At 42.5% G+C, this 20827-nt stretch overlaps 1 protein-coding gene across 7 annotated transcripts in view; it reads left to right on the top strand.

Moving 5' to 3' along the window:
• Positions 1 to 20827, top strand: part of LOC137322503 (glutamate receptor 4) — a 165470-nt gene that overhangs the window by 20419 nt on the left and 124224 nt on the right. For all 7 annotated transcript variants that reach the window (XM_067985432.1, XM_067985430.1, XM_067985429.1 and 4 more), the window contains exon 3: positions 1423 to 1662. In XM_067985432.1, the coding sequence (XP_067841533.1) occupies positions 1423 to 1662 (240 nt within the window). The remainder of the gene's footprint in view (positions 1 to 1422; positions 1663 to 20827) is intronic.

The raw sequence follows: 20827 nt of genomic DNA, 5'->3' as shown, positions 1-20827 counted from the left end.
AATAAACGAGAAGGTGTAGAAGTGGCTTTGCAGACTCACTGAATGCTTTGGCACCTGGTGAAGAAAACAGTGAAAATAATCAGTGAAAATCGTAAAACCACAGCTATGCACGTAGCTATACTTTTTCATTATTAGCTAGATAACTACATACCATCATGTTAATCACTAACTAAATAAAAATTGCAAAAGATAAAAAAAACTGCAAATACTAAAAACTGAAATAGATTCAGAAAATGCACCCTTCGGATGACACCTGAAATATTCACCCATCTTCTTTCTTTACAGATGCTTCTGTGCACTTCCTGAAATGGGAATTTAGGTTTATTAAAATAGACAATGACTCACTTGTTTGAAGCCGGTGATATCTACATTAAGTTTCTTCCCTCATTTCGAGGATATTAAATTGTGTTGCTGTTAATCCTGTGCTCTGAGGTGTGCAGTCTGGAGCGTGAGCTAAAGCTCAGACTTCTGATACTTTAACCAAGAACAGAGTTGCAACAACACAGAATCAATTTGGCAAAGCCTATATAATATGTCAACAGCATACACTCTCAACACCAACAAAGATGGAACTCCTGGGAATTTTGATCTAAAGTACATTTCTAGGAATGGTAGAGATTTTGTGCAATTTCCAGTGTGATACAGAGCCACAAAGGCCAGGAACCCTCCAGCTTCAATCTCTAGCCTTTGCTTACTCAACTGATTTCAACTGGGGTGACAGTAGGGATGCTACAATTGACCTCAAAGTCCCCAGACTAGAGAGGGAAAATAAACAACAGGAGTTTCCACTCCTAACTATTATCCAGTGACCAGTGGTAAAAAGTCAACATGTGGACACTGGATGAGAACAATATTGGCTGTGATACCCCATATGGTAGAATAGCTGGTTGGTGCCAACTCCATGAGGTCACACAAGAAAAATAGCTGCTTAGGTTTGGTACTGTCGGGATACTGGCACCCATGGGACTGAACCCCAGAAAAGTCACCAGCTTCAAGAGAGGAGAAGAGAGGGGCAACCTGGAGGAAAAAATGAAATATTGAATGTTGACGTATTTTCTTTGTAATAAGTTTGAGAATAAAATGTTCACCCTTAAATGTTGGCTCTCAGTATAGTGACAAACTTTAAAATGATGGATGCGTTTCATTCCAAAAGATCCCATAACCTTAATTAAAAAAATGCAAATGACCAAATGGAAGAACAAGCCATGTGTTATTAGCTTTATTAATATTATATTCATTAGGAGTGTGCAGACCAATTGTAAATAATATAGTACTCAGAACATGGAGATGTAAATTAATCCAGTTATTACCATGTCATCTGTGGACTAATTAAAGAGTGGTAAAATTGCCACTGAACAGTACCTAGAAAATGGTGATGTGAATAAATATGATTATAACGGTGATTTATTCTTCTTTTTGCAGTCTGTTCTCAGTACTCCAGGGGAGTGTTCGCCATCTTTGGCATGTATGACAAGAGGTCTGTGCATACGCTGACATCTTTCTGCGGAGCGCTGCATATATCTTTGATAACACCGAGCTTCCCGACGGAGGGCGAAAGCCAGTTTGTGCTCCAGCTACGGCCATCTTTGAGAGGGGCATTGCTCAGCCTGCTTGATCACTATGAGTGGACTAAATTTGTCTTTTTGTATGACACTGACAGAGGTGAGTTTGATCTTCAGAATGTCTGAAAATTTATCCCCACTCGGCTTTGAACCTGTCTGTCTTTGAAACATTCAGTTAATGTTCAAGTCAAAAAAGGATGTGTAACATTTTGGATGTATGGGTGCTAACTTTTGCACCATAGAACATGTTGAGAGTTTTTTTTTTCAATATTATTGTTATTTCTTAAGGAACCTGAGTTTTAATCTATATACTTGTTACAATTAAAATGTTATTTGAAGGAAACAGTTTCTATTACAATAAGACTGCTGCCAAGTATAAATTGTAAACAATTTTACAACACCAAGTTATAGTCCAGCAATTTTATTTTAAATTCACAAGCTTTCGGAGGCTTCCTCCTTCGTCAGGTGAACGATGTGAAAATGAAATCCTCGAAATGAAATCGCATTTATAATTCACAGAACAATGCTTGGTGATTACAGACAGTTTGTAAAAAACTGTCTGTACTCACCAAGCATTGTTCTGTGAATTATAAATGCGATTTCATTTCGAGGATTTCATTTTCACATCGTTCACCTGACGAAGGAGGAAGCCTCCGAAAGCTTGTGAATTTAAAATAAAATTGCTGGACTATAACTTGGTGTTGTAAAATTGTTTACAATTGTCAACCCCAGTCCATCACCGGCATCTCCACATCATGGCCAAGTATAAAAGCAGATGGGGCAGGATTAGGGAAGCCAAGGGTGGGGTCAAGACTTGAGTTTTGAAATTTGCTTTGCTGTTGATGAAAATTCATTGAAAGCTAAGCAACACTAATAATTAACATCTTCACCTCATAAAACAGTGCCTAACAATAGACCTTTGACATCTTGTTTGCATTTTTAGAAATGTCTGGATAATCAAATAGTGGCCTGTCCAGTTCAAAATTGACCAGTAATAACTCTGCTTTCCAGTTGAATAAGTGCAACATCTTTTGTGCGGGAAGGAAGACAGGAAAGTTGAGCCTTTGTAATTTGTCCTCTTTAATTCTTCTTCTTTTGAATTTGTTTTCTTATTCCCTGCACTTTCATGTTTTTAAAGCAATGTGAACTGTTGAGCTATAGTTTTATGAAAATTGCTCAAAGTGTTGTGACTGAGAGTGTTCAAACTCTAGTGAGAGTTTCTTAGTTATAGACCAAAATTGACAGATGATATTATTTAACCGGGTCACAGTTCTCTTGAAGAGCCCAGTTTGTGTTGATTTATGTGTGGTAGTTAGTCAGTAAAATGGTTAATCCAAATACTAGGTCCTGATGCAAATTGCAGGATGACAGTGCCACCTGCTGGCCTTAAGTCAGCCAATTGAGATGAAAGTAGACAACACATTTTTCTTTGTAGGTCACCTGTCGATACTCATTAACAAGACCAAAATTGCACTTTGTCTCCACTTTCCCTCTGCTCTCAAAAAATAAATACTGATTACTTCAATGTAGTCAACAAAAATAAATCTAAAGCAGTATTTCGGTGAAAGTGCTTTTTTCATGGAACTCCTAAATTAATCGGAACAAATAAAGATTGAGCAGCAGTTTGTTCTATATATAGAAAATTGACCTGGAATTGACATGCAAGTTATTCCAGCGGGAATAAAGGAATAGCCATTTACACTTCAGGGGAAAGGAAAATAGTAGCAATAATGTGTCTTTTGTTTTCTGGTGTTTTGTAATATCCTGAGTGAAACTGTTGCATGTTCCTGTGTGTGTTGCTAGCCATTAGTGATTTAATTCCTGTTCCATGTTCAATGTAGCATCAACTTCATCAGTTTTGACATCAGAGTAATCATTGATGCATCCAAATGTTTGTGCTGGTGACTAATGCACCATATTAGACATTGGCTCCTTGGGTTACTGCAATTGATTTCATGATTCTTTGCAATGCCGTGCAGTTTCAATGTAAATGGGAATGTATCACGCTGTAGCATGAAATGGCAATTTAACATTAGTTTGCCCTGAAGCTGTGTATCACCCATCTTTGCATTGCACTAATCAAGCACCTTTGTGAAACATGCAAATAACATGTTTAGCAAAAGAATATCCATGTGCGTCATTTATTACCTTGAGCCACTGTCACTTAAATGAAGCCTCCTCATTTTGTGAGGTGGGTAAAACTTACAAAATGTTAAACCTGATCAAAAAGTGATTTTGAATCATTCCTCTTTGTCTTTGTATTTTTTAGCCTTGTTTTAATAGTAAGAATGCATAACTTCACACTTAGTGGCTCCACTTTTCCTTGGTGATAATGAAGACAATTTTTAGTTTGTATCTTAAAATTAATGATAAATTCCATGTTGCACTGAGAGTGGTGCCACTCTGTGTTAGTGCCCCGTGCTGCATTCCTACAAACTGGTGCTGTGTTAGATTTTGTTTACCTCTAGAATTGACTATTCAAATGCTCTCCTGGCCGGCCTCCCATCTTCTGCCCTCCATAAACTTGAGCATATCCAAAACTCTGCTGCCTATATCTTAATTCGTACCAAGTCCCATTCACCCACCATCCCCTACATTGACCTACATTGGCTCTCGGTCCACCAATGCCTCGATTTTAAAATTCTCATGCTCATGTTCAAATCCCTGCTTGGCCTCACCCCTCCCTATCTCTGCAACCTCCTCCAGTCCGACAATCCTCCGAGAACTCTACGTTCCTCTATTTCTGGCCCCTTGTGCATCCTCGACTTCCTTTGCTCCACCATTGGTGGCCATGCCAATTAAAATTAAAGTGCTGGTGAGTGGAGAAACTAATTGTGGAAGCATTTGAGAAGATGGGGACTTAGGCAAGCAGGCAGTCTTCTTGTACACTATGACCAAATCTTTAATCTATTGACTGAGTCCTTGTCTGGACCATTTTGGTGGGATGGGGGTCAGATTTTGTTTGAATTAAAGTGCCAGCAAACAAAATAGAACATATGGGACAAGCTTTTATAGTAATCATCTGGTTTTATAGTCAACATGTGCCTCACTCACTTTTAAATAACAGTCAGTACTAGGCTCAAAGACATCAAGGTGACATAATTACCCTTCCCATGCAGTGTACGTGTCCTGACTGAATTTATGGCACATTGTCTGTTCTGAATAGTCAGTTTTACGGACTCAATATAGATATCTGTTAATCGGTATTGTTTATGAGCATTAAAGCATAGGGTCAATTTTCAGGTGAACGATTCCTTCGGGCAGGAGACGGATGGTACAAGCCCACCATCCACCCAAGGTGCATCCAATTTTCATGCTCGGGCCTCATTTCCATACTGCCAGCGAACTGCTTGTGTATTTTCAGAAGCTTGCTGATTGGAGAGGGTCGCAGATCTGACGGCTCCATTGCAGAACCCAGCTGGTAGATTAAAGGAGGGGGGCGGGGGGGGAGATAATCCCGGGAGAGGGTCCTGGAGGGTCAGGCATCCTGACCCCACAAAAATCAGGAGTAACCTGCAGCTGGGGCCGCTGATTAATCTACTCGATGCCAATTACTAATGGGCGAAGCGTACATGATACTATAAAATTGTATTGTCATAGCACCTGATTTGCATAGGTTAATGAGGTTCCTGTCTGTTTCTGGCATGCAACTGGGCTGCCCATTTCAAGGCCCCCACCAAAATGACGGCAGTGGGAACAGGGTGGTATGTGCTACGCCGTGATTTTCAGCATGCTACCGCCCTCTCCTGCCTGGCAGCAAAAAATGAAAATCATCTTCCATAACTCATTCTAACTTCAAACAGAATTGAATTTCACTTGTAACTTTTTACAGATCCCATCTCTTTGTAAGTGCTGTTGGTTTTGACAGTGACATTAGTTGGGCGGGAAGAGAATTCAGCTTTCAGATTATCAGTCTTACACTGCTTTTTAAATGTTAATTCAGGGGAAGCCAGCCTCTCAGACTCATTCACTGGGGAAAAAAATCCCTGAGTTCACTCTGACTAGACTCCCGGATGTGACTTACTTTTGAGTATATAGTCCAATAATTTCAGTCATGTTTAGTACAAATAAATGTTACCATTTGTTTTTATGGTCATAAACGTTGACCCTGGATAGATGTAGAGATGGATATTGTCTTAACTGCCTGAGTGGTAACCACTATCAAACCCACCCAATTTTCATTCCATTGAAATCAATAAAAAATAAAGATCTTTCATTCACATAGCACCTTTCAGGATCTCAGGATGTCCTACAGCACTCTTGAAGTGTAGTCACTCTTTTAATATGGGCAGCCAATTTGTGCATAGCAAGGTCCCACAAACAGCAATGATTTTAATGGCCAAATAATCTGTTTTTCAGTGATGTTGGTTGAGGGATAAACATTGGGCATGACACCGGGGAGAACTCCCCGGGGGTTATATTTAATAACCCCCGAAAACGGGCCTGGGATCGCGGTGCGCGATTAACCCGCACTTGTTGGTTGTGATGCAGGCAGCACGTAACATTCGCTACCTGCGCCGTTGAGTGGCTGCACACACCAGCAGACAGTCCCGATACCAGGAGTAGCTAGCACCACTTAAAGGCAGCCTATACCTCTTACAGGGGAGGTGCACTGTGGCTGCAGGAAGTGCTTTAAGTCCACTGGGAAATAAATCTGTGCTGGACTATAGTGCAGCATGGTGACGATAGGCACTCTGGAATTTTTAATGAGCAACAACTTGGCAGCTCAAAGTTTGCGGGACACTTATATTTTCAATATATAAGATACAGGTCTGAACGGAGTCCGAACGGAGATCAGAAATCGCACACATAAAACACAGATGCAGGTCTAGTCCTTAGGTTTAAAAACTGTTGTTTTATTTTAATATATTGAATAAAGGTTTCACAAAACTAAATCCCACATCCTCCAATCTGCATGCCAGACCTCAGCAATCCACCGATCTGAGTTTGTACCAGGCCTGCGAGAGATCGTGCACCAAGGTTCTCTGATGATGCACTAGAGGCCTTGGTACAAGAGGTGGACAGAGGGAGGGGCATTCTAAATTCGTGGCGGGGGGTGGGGGGGCGGGGGCAAGAGGCCCTCCAGACATATGATCCTGAGGCAGTGGGAGGCAGTAGGGGACGAGGTCAATGCCAGGAGCATAGCACCACAAACATGGATACAGTGCAGGAAGAAGTGCAATGATTTGACATGAGTGGTCAAGGTGCGTGAGTTCAAGTGGCATCTCTTACCAATTGCACCACTAGCCGCACCACACACCCCCATCACCCACCTACCAACAAACTCTTTCAATCAGTACTCAACTCTTCCAATCAGATGCTTCATCTCACCCTCACACACTACTACTGTTGCAAGCTGCACACCCACAACTCACAAGTCACACACGCTGGCAGCTATTCAACCATGACAGCCCCATTACCCAAACATCTTGCAGGACACTCACCGACATACATCCCGCTTTCTTGCAGGAGAAAGTGGCACATAACAGGAGGCAGCAAGTGGCAGTGGCTCCATGGAATATGAACCTGTTGTCCTCTCTCAGGATGACAGCATTCCTGTCCCACATCTGCCACACCGCCAGTGCCCTTGATGTTGCCTGTCAGCTAGCCAGCCCGCTCCCTGTAGAGTATTGAAGCTTTATTATAGGAATTATAGCTTTATTATATAACTCCTGCATGATCCATTTAAATAGTGCTGGTGGGGGAGTCCTCCGTGCGTTTAAGACCTGTTCAGTTGTGCGTTGACTGGAGCGTGGGGTTCCAAAATACCAATGGCCCCTTTAAATCAGCGTTGCACACTGATTTACGTCATAATCTCCCTATTCTACATGCTGCCAACGTTCATTAGGTGCGCATGTGCAACCGCCTTCCCCAAGATGGCATCCTGCGCACGTCACTCACGCACGTGCACACCCATTTTGGACACCTTTTTTGGGCTTAGGTGCCATATAGAGCCTACAGAACGGGTGCTATGCTGCCCAATTTAGCCCCACCCTACTCTTCTTCCAGTAGTGCCATGGGATCTTTTATGTCCACCCGAAAGAACAGACATAGCCTTGGTTTAATGTCCAGGCAAGTTTTTAATTTTTTACTGATTTATGTGGGGCAAGGAGGAGCATGAATGCTGGCCCCACCAAAATATTCCCTTCTGCTGCTGGACCGTTTGCCGCCACCCCCATAACCCCTCGATTGCTTCTCCCCCCTTTGACACCGAGCTTCTGGATCAGCTCCATGGAGGAGCCACTGTATTTGTCGCCTCTTCCCTGGGAAATGTTATTTTTCTGCTTTTCTGTCAATGTCCTGGAAACCAGCATCTAAAACTGTTTGATTTATGCTCCTCACAAGAACTGCAATGTGCTGTTCAAGAATATTGTGAATCATTCTGAGCTGTGAAAATGATCAGATTTACAGAATTAGGAATAGTCCAAGGTGAGTGTGAATTAAAACAGTAACAGGGACATTGTTTTAATTGAATTCTGGAACAACTCCTAAAATAACCCAACTGTGGAAAAGAACTGCCTCCAATTTCAAAGAGTCACTGAGATATGTTATGGGGCAGAAGAAAGTTGCTATGTGCTATACCATGCTTTGGGCCTTCGGATAGTCACACATCTACCCACTCAGGAGTGGTAAAAGATGGGTGGGTGCACATCTATCCCTGAGACAGATAACATGTGCTTTGTGTAATTCAAATGTAAGGTTTTACCAGATCTTTGATCTGTGCTGGCCTAGCTGATTTGAGCGACATCAGTCGTGGGAAACAATTGGCTCAGTATCCCAGAGCTGGGGGGAGGGGCGGGGGGATATCAGACAGGGGTCCTGGTTCTGATTACTCACACATTATAGTAATCAGAAGCTGGAATCCTGCTTGATATGCCCCCTAAGCCTCGGAACACATAGCCAATTATTTCTGTAATACGTGCATATGCAGTGTTGGATGTGGATAGAATCGGGTTCAGCTGTGATGACTCTCATGGTAGAATAGAATGTCAAAACTCACTCTTGGACTGGGGCATGAAGAATGATTACTTTGGTGAGGCATTGGAGGGCTGTCAATGTCAATAGAACTGAGAGAGGCACTGGGGTAAAATTCAATTTTGGGGGCAGAAAACAGGCAGCAGCGGATTGGCTGCCGATTGTAAACCCTGCCCGAATTTCCTTTTCGTTGTCTTCTATCGGGAAGGTTGTATGACAGATGATTGATCTGCCACCGCTCGTTTCTCACCCCCCACCGAAGTTGAATTTTACTCCCTTGTCTTTTTGAATTTTGTTCCATTAATTGATTGTTCCATTTACTTGTTCAATTGGATCTCATGGCATCATTGGAACAAGAGCAGGAGTTCTTCTGGTGCCCTGGTCAACATTCCTCTCTGAACTAATGTTTGTGGGACACTGCTGGTGCAGAATAGCTGATGTGTTTGTCTACACACCAACAGTCACCGCACTTCAAAAAAATAATTAATTGTGACACGCACTGAGATATTCCAGCAACACAATAAGGCACTAAATAAATGCAAGTCAGTCCTTTTCATTCTCCGAACATGAGTCAGCTGGGAGGGGAGGAGGAGGAAAATGACAAGAAAACAAAAATGGTTAATTTTATCATGAATTTTGTTAAATGACTTTTGAAGTTAATAATTGAGTCCTGAAATCCAGCGCCTGACATCCTTTCAGTTCTATCCTGGATAGATAAGATGGAACTTGACAAATAATTGATTTCTCACACCAGTCTCGGGTTGGCTGCATGTTTCAAAATTATTTTAAACACTGGTTTTGTCAGATTAATTTGAAGTGACATTTTGTCATATTCCCACACAGAAATGAAATGTAGCAATGGGAAACTGCAGTATTATTGCAAAAGGCAGCATTAGTCTATTAACGTAAACTCCACCTATTTATTTTCTTCAAGTACCTTAATCTCAATATAATGTCACTGAATTTCAGGGGTTCAGGCTTATGGTAAGGTGACATTTCTATTAGAACACATAGACAGGAAATTATACTAAAATGTTGTCTTTTTACTGGTGAAATCCCTGAGGTCTTTCTCATGGTGAGTCAGTGAATATACTGTTTTAATGAGCAAGGGGCAGATGTGAAAGCAATATTGCGATTGACAGAATTTGGAAAGAAGTTTATGAGAGGTGTGCTCAGAGTCAATGAAGTAAGTATTTGATCGTTTCCTGGAAAATCTGAAGTAATTGTGATTTTCTATTGCGTAATGGACAATGTTAATGTGTTAGATGCAAAACTTTTACATAAATAGATAGAGTTCAATGTTATATTAAAGGTACCAGTTTGAGACAACTACCCGTTTAGAGCAATGTGGAGTTGTCGGACACAAGTTATACTCACAGCTCTGCATTGCTCCACGCTGTTCCCTGGCACCTAAACGCCAGTTACATTTTTAATGTCAATGAATTGCTGAAGAGAATGCCATTGCCTTGCCAACATTATACTGTTTAAAAGTTCCTTGGTAGCCCAATCAACCACCTGGGGACTGTAAAATTGGCTCCACACTGGTTACAGTTCCAGTACAAAGACAAAACCCCTGGAGGGCAACTCACATTGCTTGCTAGAATTCAATCGAGCTCACTTCACTCCCTAGTTACACTATGCACCGATGTGAAGGCAGCCACTTCGCTTCAAGACAACTTTTGTAGTATAACTGGATTATAATATATATATAATTTATTCACAAAGGATATATAATCCACTATTAATGAGCAGTGAAATAAGTCTTAAACATAAGAACATAAGAAATAGGAGCAGGAGTAGGCCAATCGGCCCCTCGAGCCTGCTCCGCCATTCAATAAGATCATGGCTGATCTGATCCTAACCTCAAATCTAAATTCATGTCCAATTTCCTGCCCGCTCCCCGTAACCCCTAATTCCCTTTACTTCTAGTCTTGATATCCCCATGGTTATATCCCATGGTTCCCTGGTTAAAGTTTTCTCTCTATCAGTTCCTGCTATTTCATTGACAAAAACTGAGTAAAGTTGTTCCTCTTCCAACTTCTACCTTTATACATTGTAAAGAATAAGAGAAATCAGTGGAGTCGATTATATGTTATTATGCCCCAACCTCAGTAATCCTTGACTTTTTGAAGGAAACTTTGAATTTTCCAGGTGGAGGGTAAGTCACTTGACACGCAGAGACCTTGGGGGAATTTTAACCCCAAGAACGGATGGTTTGGGGGCGGTTGGGAAATTAAAATAATAGATTTTTCCAGCATGACCGCAACCCGACTCCAACACTCCCGCTTCCGGGTTTAACGGAATTGGATGCGTGCGGGGCTCCATAATTAGTGCAGGCACGCGGATATTCATGGGAGCAATTGACCTCATTATGAGACATTAAGTAGGTGTTTTTAAATTGAATTTAAGAGACCTTCAAATTTAACGCCTCCAGCACGGTTTTCCTGTCCAAAAATCTTCCCCCCCCCGCCCCTCCCCCCCTCTCTTCCCGGCTCCAAATTAATATCCAGGCCCCTGAAGCTATATTAAAAAAAAACATAAAAAGGACATTAAAAATGACTTCACGAATAACGAGCAGTTAATCGCATCGGATGCTTGTCTTTGGGAGGCAGGTGGAACAGTGATGAACAATTGTTCCATGATTCTGTAGCTCAGAGAAAAGAAAGAGCAAGAAAATTGTAGCACTGGCAAAGAGTAGGTCAATAAAAGAGAATATGTGTGCAAAAGCTCTGAATACATCCAGCCTAAACATACCACTGGCCTATCAGCAGGGATACAAGTCCAGTTATCACTGCTATGAAATCCATGACCTTTGAGACTGGCCCAATGGATAACAATGTTCTTTTCCAAGCCCTGTATAGCCTTACATTGCTAAAGACATTGGACTATATCAGAGGAAAGAGGTTAATATCCTAACCAGCACCAAGTCCCGCTCACCCATCATCTCTGTGCTCGCAGACCTACACTGGCTCTCGGTCCACCAACGCCTCGATTTTAAAATTCCCATCATTATGTTTAAATCCCTCCATGGCCTCGCCGTTCCATATCTCTACAACCTCCTCCTGCTCTACAACCTGACAACCCTCTGAGAACTCTGGAGTTCCTCCAATTCTGGACTCTTGTGCATCTCCCACTTCCTTCGCCCCACCATTGGCGGCTGTACTTTCAGCCATCTAGACCTAAGCTCTGAAATTCCCTCCCTAAACTCTCTGCCCCTCCATCTCTCTCTCCTCCTTTAAGACCCTCCTTAAAACCTGCCTCTTTGACCAAGCTTTTAGTCATCCGCCCTAATATCTCCCTCGTTCTTTGGCTCCGTGTCAATTTTTCTCTGATTACTCTCCTGTGAAGTGTCTTGATACGTTTTCCTACATTGAAGGCTATATAAATGCAAGATGTTGTTGTTAGTTAAGTGCATTTGATGACGTGTCATGATCTTCAGGAACATGCTTCATTGTTTTAGGAAGTCGGGTGAAATTTTTGCCTCCCCCAGGATTTATCATTACTACCGTTTGGAGATTGCACTACTTAATGGATAAGGCAAGCTCAGCGGTCTTTAATTGCCCTTTGATAACAGTGTAATAAAAGCTAATAGAATTCTAGGTTTTATCTCGAGCTATAGAATATAAAAGCTAAGAGGTAATGATGAGCCTATATTAAACCTTAATAACACCTCAGTTAGAGTACTGTATGTAGTATCAGGCTCCACACTATCGGAAGGATAATGAGGTTTTAGAGAGGGCACAACGAAGGTTCACTGGGATGTTGCCTGGTATAAAGTAATATAAATACAAAGAAAGACTTGAAAAATTAGATCTTTTTTCGTTAGAACAACACAGATTATGGGGCGATATAAAAGAATTGTTTAAAATTATGAAAGAATAAATAGAAGCAGAGTGTTTCCAGTAGTTGAGAGGCCAAGAACGAGGCACCATAGATACAAGATTAAATGTAAGAGATTTAGAACAGAGGGCAAGAGAAACGTCTTCACACAAAGAGTTGTGAGGCTGTGGAATTCACTGTGGTTGAGGCAGAAACTATGGCAACTTTCAAGATTAGATTGCATAGGTGGATGAAGGAAAAGGTGTTGAAGGGATATAGGAACAAGGTGGGTAAATGTAATTAGGACTATTTGCCTGCATGGATGGTAAACGCCGACATGGACTGGTTGGACCAAATGGCCTGTTTCCACGTTGTATTTCTATGTATTTTCATATGTTCTCCAGTGGAAAGGCCAAGCTGACAGCAATAGTTCCAACCATTTAAGAATGGGGAAGGTGTACTCTCTACTGATCTGGAAGAATTAAATCCTGGATTGCAGATTTTAAAAATATACACACTGCTATAGTTTGAAGTGTAAGATTAAGAGGGAGGACTATGAATGGTTCTTTCAAGAGTGTGGTAGATCCCAAGATTCAGAAGGAAAAAAGCGTTATTAGACAGGCCAACCAAATTAACTGAAATACAACAAGCAGTAGAAAAAATGGAGACTGTAAAGTCACTCGCTTTGGATGGCTTTATTGTAAAATATTATCAGAAATATCTTCCTTGGAATAGTCACAACTTCTCCATACAGCTGGATGCATTAGGCTGGGAAATGTCAAACTGACTCGATAAGCTTTAATCTCAGTGTTGACTTGGGGGAAGGATTATAGCCAGTGTGGAAGGTACAAGCATTTATTGCTGGTGAACGCTGATTGTGAGATTTCGACTAAGGTCTTGGGCAACAGGATGGAGAGATTTACTGGTGATAATTTATAAATGCCTACATCGATATTTTCCTCTTGGTGTTAAGGCTAACAAAAGTGTTGAGTAAACAGCAGAGGAAAAAATGTCATTAATGAAAATAGAGTGAAAAATGAGCTCTACTCTCTGAAAGACTCCAAGATGTTGAGAGCTGAAAGGCATATAACAGATAAAATGGCAAAAAATTAACTTTGTTAAGAGCTTATTAATGCCCACTGACTCCCACAGCTACTTTGATTACACGTCCTCCCACCTCACTTCCTGGAAGGGTTCTATTCCATTCTCCCAGTTTCTCCGTCTCCGTCGCATCTGTTCTGACGATGCCATCTTCCACACCAGTGCTTCCGACATGTCTTCCTTTTTCCTCAACCGAGGAGTCCCCTCCACTGTAGGTGACAGGGCACTCGACCGTTTCTGTCCCATTTCCTGGACCTCTGCCCTCACCCCTTCCCTTTCCTCCCAGAACCAAGGTAGGGTCCCCCTTGTTCTCACCTTCCACCCCATCAGCCTCCATATTAAACGTATCATCCTCCGCCACCTCCAGCCCGATGCCACCACCAAACAAATCTTCCCCTCCCCTTTCAGCATTCCGCAGGGACCGTTCCCTTCGTGACACCCTGGTTCACTCTTCCATCACCTCCAAGACCCGCTCCCCTTCCCAGGGCACCTTCCCGTGTGAGCGCAGGAGATGCAACACCTGCCCGTTCACCTCTTCCCGTCCCACCATCCAGGGCCCCAGACACTTCTTCCAAGTGAAACAGTGGTTTACTTGTACTTCTTTCAATTTAGTATACTGTATTCGCTGCTCACACTGTGGTCTCCCCTACATTGGGTAGACCAAATGCAGATTGGGTGATCACTTTGCTGAACACCTCCGCTCAGTCCACAAACGTGACCCTGACCTGCCGGTCGCTTGCCATTTTAATTCTCCATCCTACTCCCACTCTGACCTCTCTGTCCTTGGCCTCTTACACTGTTCCAATGAAGCTCAACGGATCCTCGAAGAACAGCACCTCATCTTTCGATTAGGCACTTTACAACCTTCCGGACTCAACATTGATTTCAATAACTTCAGGCCGTAGACACTGCTCCCATTTTTTTTGTGGGACAGCAGGTGCTGGTAACGGTTCTGCTGTCTCCATTTACAGCTCCTCTAGACCCATCTTTTGTTTCTTAACTTGTCCCATTACCACCCTCCTTGCCTTGCACCATCATCTCTTTCATCATTTAATCACCTTTGCCCTGCACCCTATCACAGACCTTCCCTTTTGTTGTTTCCTCCCCTCCCCTCCCTCTCCCGCCCCTTTTCCCTGGCTCTGTATTTGCTTATAAACTGTTAACTCTTTAACTTCTTCCAGTTCTGATGAAAGGTTTTCGACCTGAAACGTTAACTCTGTTTCTTTCCCCACCGATGCTGCCTGACTTGCTGAGTATTTCCAGCATTTTCTGTTTCTATTTTAGCTGACAGCCATCAGCAGTTCAGCTACCACCACACTGCTAAAGGCCCTTCTACCTCAAAACAGTTCAAACTACAATGCTAGTCTCCACTCAACACACCATGCTGGACCTCTGCGACAGTCCCAGTGGCAACACACACACTGAATTGAATGAAGTTATGGCTGACATATCAGCTTTAACTTATCCCCATTTTGTAAGTGAGTAATTTAGTAGATTTCTGCCATTCATATGATATATATGTATGTTGTTAACACATGACCCTCATTCTCTGGCAGTTTGCTCCATCTAAGGATGATTAATTTATTAGCTGTCAGCTTCTGGACAAGTTAATCATTCTTAATATGGAGAATAGTAAAGACCCGAAATTCCAGTCTGCGTGAAACCGAAATCACAGCGGATCACCAGATTGGAGGCTGGAAAATGGGACAGAATCCAGTTTTGCTAGGATTCTGCCCCATTTCCAATGTCCTACCATCTTCCAATGAGAAGGGGGGGGTGCACCTTGGGAGGATCTTCTGACCCCCACATTAAAGGGGGTCGATGAGGTCATCCAAAACTCTGCTGCCTGTATCCTAACTCGCACCAAGTCCCGTTCACCCTTCACCCCTGTGTTCACTGACCTACAATGGCTCCCAGTTCGGCAACTCCTCGATTTTAAAATTCTCATCCTTGTTTTCAAATCCCTCCATGGCCTCACCCCTCCCTATCTCTGTAACCTCCTCCAGCCCTACAACCCTCCGAGATCTCTGCACTCCTCCAATTCTGGCCTCTTGCGCATTCTCGATTTTCTTCGCTCCATCATTGGTGGCCGTGCCTTCAGCTGCCTAAACCCTAATCTCTGGTATTCTCTCCCCAAATCTTTCCATCTCTCTACCTCTCCTCCTTTAAGATGCTCCTTAAAACCTACCTCTTTGACCGAGCTTTTGGTCATCTGTCCGACTATCTCCTTATGTGAAAAGCAAAATACTGCGGATGCTGGAAATCTGAAATAAAAATAGAAAATGCTGGAAATACTCAGCACGTCAGGCAGCATCTGTGGAGAAAGAAACAGAGTTAACATTTCAGGTCTATGACCCTTTGTCAGTACTGGAAATTTTTTTTGATAATTGCTTCTGTGAAGCGCCCTCAGATGTTTTACTACGTTAAAGGTGCTATATAAATGCAAGTTGTTGTTGTTTAGACAGAATGGCTCCTTTCTGAGCTGAAAGCTGCTATATTCAATTTTTTTATCTTCGGCTCAACGGGCCTTGGGTCTCCTCACCAAGCAGTTGTGGGCCACTCCACTTTACAACGGTGATGTAGGGGCTGATAAGTACAGATGGCTCACCTCATCATCCAAATCTAGTCCCTGACCACCCGTGAGAACTTAGGATCTAACACTTAATTGGCTCCCCAATAAAGTTGTAGATAAATGCATCATATGCTACGGTACTGAACCCTACAGACCAAGAAGGTTTGATTCCAGGGCTGTGCTGAATTAGCCGATCTCAGCCTGGACAGTGATGAGTGAGCTACAGTTGGTCTCAGTGTCCAAGGGCCAGGTTCCTCACTGCTGATTGTCATCTTATGGCCCCAATGTGTGCTGACACCAGTCCAACAGTTTTCAAATAAAACTGTTGGACTATAACCTGGTGTTGTAAGATTCCTTACATTTTACCAAGAGTGGCCACTCGGAGGAGGTGTCAGAGAGCTGTTAGATGCATGTGGAACTGTACCCCAAACAGCCTTGAGAAGAAATGGGAGAAAATTGGGAGAAAATATTTAAAACAACCTCGCTGTTAGTTTTAAAAACTCCAAGTAGATTAAGAAATTTCTTTTAATGCTAGTTGAAAGCTCTCTCCGTGTACAAAATTCCTGCTTTACCCTCACTCGTTGCTATGACAATTTAGTTTGCCTCTTTCACTAGACTCTTCTTTTGTTTGTTTCTTTTTTATTCGCTGTCAGATTATTTACATGTGAACTAATTTTGTTAATGCTTCATTCATTCAGCACAAGATCTGCTCGCCTTGTTTTTCTCATGTAATGAAAGAACTAGACTATCTCAGGAAGCATCTCTTAACATTTGAGATGAAAAAAGACACCAATGCTGGGAATCTGAAGTAAAAACAGGAAGTGATAGCAATGCACAACCGGTCAGTCAGCATCTGAAAGAAAAAGGTTAATGTTTCAGGTGTGACCCTTCACCACTTAACTGTGTATTTCCAGCATTTACAGCTTTTTTCTTAGCATCTGTCTGATGTGGTATGTACTTAGTTTCAATGGGAGAAGGGCAGGGAGAGAAATACAGTGCTCCACATGATGTGTAATAAGCCTTCACTTTGTATGACCTGTGAATAGTAGGGGAAATCACACAACCAATGGAGCACGAACACTCATTTTCCAGAGCTACAAGACTTCATTCCCCTTGCAGCCCCCCTCCCACCCGCACACCTGACGAGAACAGGTGGGGGGAGTTAAAACCCTTGTAGTAACCTATTCACCTGATTGTCGCTGGCTACGCGCCACACACTGTTTTAACAGGTGTGTTCTGACCAGCCAACGAAGGTCTCACACCAGACATGAGGGCCTCATTGATATTCAAAAATCGGGGTCTGTTGACGTCATTCTGACCCCGACTAGTTTTTAATTCTGGACAGCCATGTTCGGTGCCCGGTGCCAACCTTGCCAGGGGCATTGTACCCAAGGAGCAGCAGTCCCAGAGGAGGGGAGAAAACATAAGTAAAATTTATTTTTTAAATGTTTCCATGTGGCCCAGGAGCATCAGGAGCTGGTGTCGGTTTGGGTGGGAGTCGGGCCTAACTTAATTAAATCAAAGAAAACCCAAAGATGTTTTATAAATACTGATTCCCATTGACTTCAATTTAATTAGGGCTCCTTGGTGCCACACTCAGTCAAATGCTGCCTTGATGTCAAGGGCAGTCACTCTCACCTCACCGTATGTCAAGGAGCATACAGGGTAAGATAAGGCAAAAAAGGGAAGCTTATATCAGATACTGAGAGTTCAATATGGCAGAAAGCCTAGAGGAATATAGAAATTACAGGGGTGAAATTAAAAAGGAAATTAGGAAAGCAAAGAGGGGGCATGAAAAAATATTGGCAAGTAAAATCAAGGAAAACCCAAAGATGTTTTATAAATACTTAAAGAGCAAGAGGATAACCAAGGAAAGAGTAGAGGCCTGTTAGAGACCTATTATGAGGGGCCTAGATAGAGTGGTTAGGAAGGACCTATCTCCCTTAGCAGAGTGGTCAATAACCAGGGAGCATAGATTTAAAGTAATTGGTTGAAGGATTAGAGGGAGTTGAGGAGAAATGTTTTCACCCAGAGGCTGGTGGGGGTCTAGAACTCACTGCCTGAAAGGGTGGTAGAGGCACAAACCCTCATCGCATTTAAAAAGTACTTGGATGTGCACTTGAAGTGCTATAAGCTACAATGCAACGGACCAAGAGCTGGAAAGTGAGATTAGGCTGTATAGCTGTTTTTCAGTCAGCATAGACACAATGGGTCAAATGGCCTCCTTCTGTGCCATTAACTTCTGTGATTCTATGATTCTGTGAGGCCCAGGAGTTAAAATGGCCTGGGCCTCACGTTGGCGAGCCAGGGAAAGCTTAATGCTTGCCACACTAGCCCCATGCTCACCTCTTGCTCCCAGTTAAAATCAGGACTGTACTTTCTGCTATTGAACAATGAGTAATAAATTAAATACAATATAGTTCCCAGTAGACTGCTGGAAAAAAAATGGAACTATGATTCAGGAATCAAAAACAAAATACTGTGGATACTCGGGAATCACATGCTTTCACTCTGACATTACTATTTTATATTCCCTTGAATTTTCCTATGTTATACCAACTTTCCCATCTGCCTGATATGTATGGATTCCAGAAAAAAAATCAAACAATTATCTTAAATGCCTGGCAGTCGGTTTAAGACTATAATTATTAAAGCTCATGGCTGGTTGCTAGGAGTTGCACAGCAAACCACCAGGTTATCCAACTCACAGTCTGTAGGGAAGTATCGAGTCCCAGTCATGCTGACTACAGAATTTGGAGAACAAATCCCTGTCCTACCATTCTATGGCACTGGATATCTGCGAGAGAGTAGTGAGCATAGACTGGGGAGGGAAGGTGTAATGTTTTCTGTCAATAATTTTAATGAAAAGGGATTCCTGTTTTGTGCTCATGCTGATGTTTCCAGTAATATATTGACAGGACGAATTTAACCTTCCTCAGATAATTCTCAGAGCTGCAGACCCAGTGGGCCAATTCTGTGTTTTGAACTCATCGCAATTCAAACTCATTTTCTCTGTGCTGGTTCCTGTTTTTTAATCATCTGTCTCACTGTTTAGTTTTAGTTTTCTATCTTATCATTTATTTGTTTTCAATAGTGGTTTGTTGTGTCTCTTGCCTGTTTCTGATCCCCTTTGCTAGTGTCTATCTTGTATTTTGACCTGCTCCACTGGTTGTTCTTGTCTGACCTACTCTGCTAGTTTTTTTGTCTCTTAATCAGAAGCAAGTGAAAGAATGATTTTCATCCTCTCACTTGCTTCTGATGAGCCTCCACTCATCTCTCCTGTGTTCTGCTGTAGTATTCTTGCTAGTGTTTTCCAGCATCTAACAAGTGCCCTGTGTTTTTGTCAGACTTGCTCTGCCATCTCTCCTGATCTTTGACCTTTGCCTGATTCAGTTTTAGTCCCTATTTATTAAATGTCTCTAGCACTGTAGCCATGACAAAATAAATTAAGAATTATATATTCTAAAGTTTTAAAAAAACCTCCGTCAATGGCTGTGAGAAGTGTGGTGTGGCTCTGAGCCACACAGACCAGAAAGGTCCCAGGCTCAATCCCTTGTTTGTGCTTTAGTAGAAGCAACAATGGCAATGTCATCAGTGGCCTCACCATCAACCAGCTAGCAGGAAGAAAATTCTACCAGGGTTCCTGCTCCTGAGCTCTATCAGTTTCCATTAATCTGCTGCTGAAACAAAAGCAAGGAGTACTGTGATGTAGCAGGTCATATATCTTTAAGTATTTTGGGGTAGAATTTCTGCAGGAGTTCTCCCGATTTCCTACTGTAACTTTGGTGGAAGATTGGCAGAAACCCCAGAGAAATGGCGCAAATGGCTGTTTCCGCCTACCATCAACCAAAGTAACGGCGAGAGATTGGGAATAACCCCTATGGGAATTCTACCCATTCACACATCATTTAAAGGGATCCACAATTGCTCTCAGGTAAAGCTGTATGGAGCCTTTGGAGACATTTCTCTTGTAGTAGCTTGTGAATACTTGACCTTAAAATTTGTAAAATTTCCTTTAGTCGACACTGCAGGCTCTGAAATGTAAAGGGGCTTTTTTTCTTCATGTCCTTGGGAAAAGTGCTGAATATGTAACAAACAACGTATCAGTCAGCTGTTTAATACGAGCATGAAATGCAGATTGACTGATGTTGCTGATATCCCCTGTGGCAGCTGGAAAGAGCTGAAGGGAAAGAAATTCAGGGTTGCAGTGACCTTGACTGCAACATGGAAGAAGAGAGGCTGCTGTGGTTCAATCAAGTGCTCATGAGATGCTCTTGATCGATGACCTCTAGAAGGTTAGGCCTGAGAGGGCCCAACTGCAGACTGCAACAACTTGGCATATGTCAGGATCTGGTGTTGTCGTTTACCTCGAATAGTTCATCTGGAGTACAGGATGTTGACGGTGGCACTGCATCAGGCAGTGTTCAATTGTTTGCATAGGCGCTCCACATTCATATCTGGGGGGTGGTGGTGGGGGGTCGTTTCTCATCTGACTAGAGTCATGCATCTGTTTATATCCCTCCTTTTTATTGAAGGTGGTGCAATTCCCAAGAGGCAGTATAATGGCAGTGGGTGGCAGTTGATTTGAAAATCCTCGAGATGATCCTACAGAATTGATTGAGCTCAGTATCAATGTTGTGTGTATGGCTTGAATGTGACCACACTGGGACACAGTACTCGGCAATTGGATAACGCAAGGGGGACTGGTTGCTCGGAGTGTTCTTGGGTCAGCTCCCCATTTTGTGTTGGCCAGTTTTTGGAGTACACAGTTCCTGGGGTTTAGTTTCTTTTTCAGCTT

Source organism: Heptranchias perlo, chromosome 6 (genome assembly GCF_035084215.1).
Source record: "Heptranchias perlo isolate sHepPer1 chromosome 6, sHepPer1.hap1, whole genome shotgun sequence".
Taxonomy (NCBI): domain Eukaryota; kingdom Metazoa; phylum Chordata; class Chondrichthyes; order Hexanchiformes; family Hexanchidae; genus Heptranchias; species Heptranchias perlo.
The sequence above is the reverse complement of the archived record's forward strand: the minus strand, read 5'-3'. Positions and strand labels throughout refer to the sequence as shown.